At 45.9% G+C, this 3,235-nt stretch overlaps 1 protein-coding gene across 1 annotated transcript; it reads left to right on the top strand.

Moving 5' to 3' along the window:
* The first annotated feature begins 1,108 nt into the window (after positions 1–1,108).
* Positions 1,109–1,914, top strand: LOC123138416 (uncharacterized). The gene has a single exon (XM_044558392.1). The coding sequence runs from the start codon at positions 1,410–1,412 to the stop codon at positions 1,737–1,739; it is 330 nt and encodes a 109-aa protein (XP_044414327.1). The 5' UTR covers positions 1,109–1,409; the 3' UTR covers positions 1,740–1,914.
* Positions 1,915–3,235: the final 1,321 nt, after the last annotated feature.

Raw genomic sequence — 3,235 nt, 5'->3', positions numbered from 1 at the left:
AGATAGGGAGAGGATTTTGAATATGAACTGAGTTGCGCCTTGTTGTGGGAGGTCGACGGGATCACCCATGTATTCAAAATTAAGATTGCGAACACCCTTATCATCATCCTTCACAATCACGTTATGCATTATCGAAGAACATGTCATCACCTACCATAGTGTCTTGAGGTCCCCCTCTTTAGCAAATCCATGAACAATTGCAAAATGTGTTTGGAGTACTTAAAATGATCTCTTCACATCCTTCCTAAGACTTTGTTGCTTTCCAGAAAAGTGATATTTTTGTTACCTATTGGATACAAGATGGTCTTGACAACGTCGCCCACAGAGAATAGACATCATCAACAAAGTAGTGCCACCATGTTTGTAGTCATGCCCATTGATGTTGTAGTTGCATCCCATCGTTGTATGTCATTTCACCGAACATTTGGTGTGTGCGGTGTCCGACATGGACATTATCTGTAGTGGGGAGGGTTCTGGGCAGCGTAGGGATCCGGCGATTGTGTCTTGGCGGCAAGTGGAGTGACGAAAGTCAGGCAAGACCTGGGCGGTGTTCGAGGTGGGTGCAGCGGAGGAGTCAGGGTCCTCTAGTGGAGGCAGAGAACAGAGGAGGACGAGTGGAGTGTGGGAAGGGAAAGGAGTTCCGATAGTTTTCTACATGAAACCGGACTGTTCGATCCGACATGGCGGACAGTTCAAACTATCCTATTTTTTCCCTCAATTTGAGGCGGGACTGGGAATACCGGACTATCCGGACTATTTAGAGCCCATTGGATGATATTTTCCGAGCCCATTGGATGATATTTCCAGACCAGAAAAATAGGGCGAAAGGGAGGAGTCCATTAGAGATGTCCTAATTAAATGAAATCTTGCAAGTAATCTAGAGAATCGTCTACAAATCTTCCCCTATTTACTTGATCCAGATAGTAAAACAGTTGCAGAGGACAAATCCTGTGCGTAGCTTCGAATTCGTCTCGTAGCATGGAAGAGGAAAAGGGAACCGGCAAGCCGCCAAGCAGCTTGCAGCGCACACGAAACCGCAATCGAAACGCCGAAGCACACAAGAGTAGCCGACGGATGCAGACCAAGTAGGCAAGCAAAGGTAACGAGGCGGGCACGCCTTCCCTTCCCCGCCTCCGCTACCCTCCAAACTGCGAGGCGAAACACTATCCCAACACCCACCTTCGTACAACCCCTGAAAAAATCCTACAAATCGACGCACCCCGTCCACAAAAACAACAGATAGCCACAACCTCCCGTCCACACACCCATCGAAATCTCTTCTTCTTCCACTCCTACCAGCACCAGCAAAGCATACACGGCAGGAAAGCCAAGAAGTACAGCTCCTCCTCCCCTCCCCTGTAGTTGCTTCGCCGTTTCCGGGAGATTCTTGGATTGGTTTTCCGGCAAAGATGGTTTCGCCCGTCGTGATCGCGTCGGCGGGACTCGGGATGCTGGCGGGCGTGGCCATGGCAAACCGGACGACGGGCGACGGGCTGCCGGCGTCATCCAGATGGGACGCGCGGCCCCGTTGCTCGACTTGCAGCGGCACCGGCCAGGAGGAGTGCCTCTGCAGCCGTTGGTCCGACGGCGACGTCGGCTGCGGGACGTGCTCTGGCTCCGGCCGCAAGCGGTGCCGCAGCTGCGGAGGCTCTGGCACCGGCCGGCCGCTCCCGGCGCGACTCATCGTCCAGGAGCGGAAGCTGCCGACCGCGCCAGCGCGACGCGGAGACTACAACTGATATTCATCGGTTTCCCCGAGGAAATCGTAAGTGTAATTAAGCACAACATAGCACACCAGTATATGCAACGTGTCCATTCCTGTGTATGTTATACGCTGCATCCTGCACGTACTACTAGTTAAGTACTCCCGCTGTAAAGAAATACGAGACTTTTTTTTAGACCATTACTCCTTGAGACCGTAGGCTTGACAGTAATAAGGACAAAATCATGCATCAAACAGTTTCAGGGATCCTTTGATTCAAAGCAATTTTGCAGATTTTTTGGAGGACTTAAATACTTAGGAACCCTTTTGTGTTATTAGTTTGATTCACATGATTGAAATCCTTCAGAATTTCCGTAAGAGTCATTTGTATTCTATATTTGAGAGGAAAGATATCCATCCACTCAAACCTCTTCATAAAACTCCATTGCTTTTCCTATGCTATCAGGCATACCAAACACTCATTCATCCTACTTCTTGTAGTTCTTCTAACTCCGTAGGATTCAAGAGGGCATGACACTCTAGTCTTACATTTTTTTCTATTCAGGAGTTCTTAAGAATCGTGTGAATTAAAGAGGCCCTTAACTATTCATCAGAGTTTATTTATGAGAAGTAGTCAAGAGATTAAAGAACATTATGATATTAAATACATGTTATATATTTTAAAACTTTCATTTTAAGCCAAATCATGTACACGCCACGTGCAACTTGCATTTATAGTTTGGAAAATGTGGACGATTATTGACCCACGATCCATTTTCTATTGAAGTGAATTCCACTTTTTACTCTGTAGTTGTACTTTTGTAACACATATTACTCCATTTAGTGGAACTTCAATCAAAATATCAGATTTTGGAGACTTTAAACACGAGTTTACCGTAGTTTTGCATTTTGCTTGTTTATGTTGGATAGGACCGGCATGTTGAGTCAATGATTCGTAAAATAAAAATGTAAAGAACAGAGGGCCCCTTGGCGATCATGTCCAGACTTCCCTTGTCTATCTGTTGCATTCCTCGTTGTCGTCCAGATATTTTTGGATCCCGGACGTCACCTCACACCTTGCCTAATGGACATGCATTGGAAAATAAGGGTCCAAAGCTTCTACAAGGGGTGTTCTAGACGAATTTCCACTCGATGGGTAATCAATGTCACAAATGCATATATAGGGGTAAAAAATGTGGAATTCACTCTTTCTATTGAGACAAATGTGATTTTCGTATTTCAATTTATCACGTATATCTTTCATCCCTCAACTAATATTTGGTGTGATTCTATTCTAAACTGCCAATACTAGGTAGCTTTGTGTAATGTCAATATTCCTTGCTCAAACTCGGTTTTGGCCTTGTATGGCCTTATTTTCGACAATATCATCAGTCCTTTTTTGCGGGTAAACAATATCATCAATCCAGGTGGCAATACTCACATATGTCATTGAGAATGACTCCCTCCCTCCCCCCCCCCTCTCTCTCTCTCTCTCTAACAACCACGAATGGGCCAACATTACCGCATGTTGCT

This window comes from Triticum aestivum, chromosome 6B (assembly GCF_018294505.1).
Source record: "Triticum aestivum cultivar Chinese Spring chromosome 6B, IWGSC CS RefSeq v2.1, whole genome shotgun sequence".
In the NCBI taxonomy this organism is placed as follows: Eukaryota; Viridiplantae; Streptophyta; class Magnoliopsida; order Poales; family Poaceae; genus Triticum; species Triticum aestivum.
Note: the sequence above shows the minus strand (reverse complement) of the source record. Positions and strands in the feature narration are given on the sequence as shown.

Excerpts from the sequence above, each read along its gene's own strand:
- LOC123138416 (XM_044558392.1), top strand. The coding sequence starts at position 1,410 with ATGGTTTCGCCCGTCGTGATCGCGTCGGCGGGACTCGGGATGCTGGCG.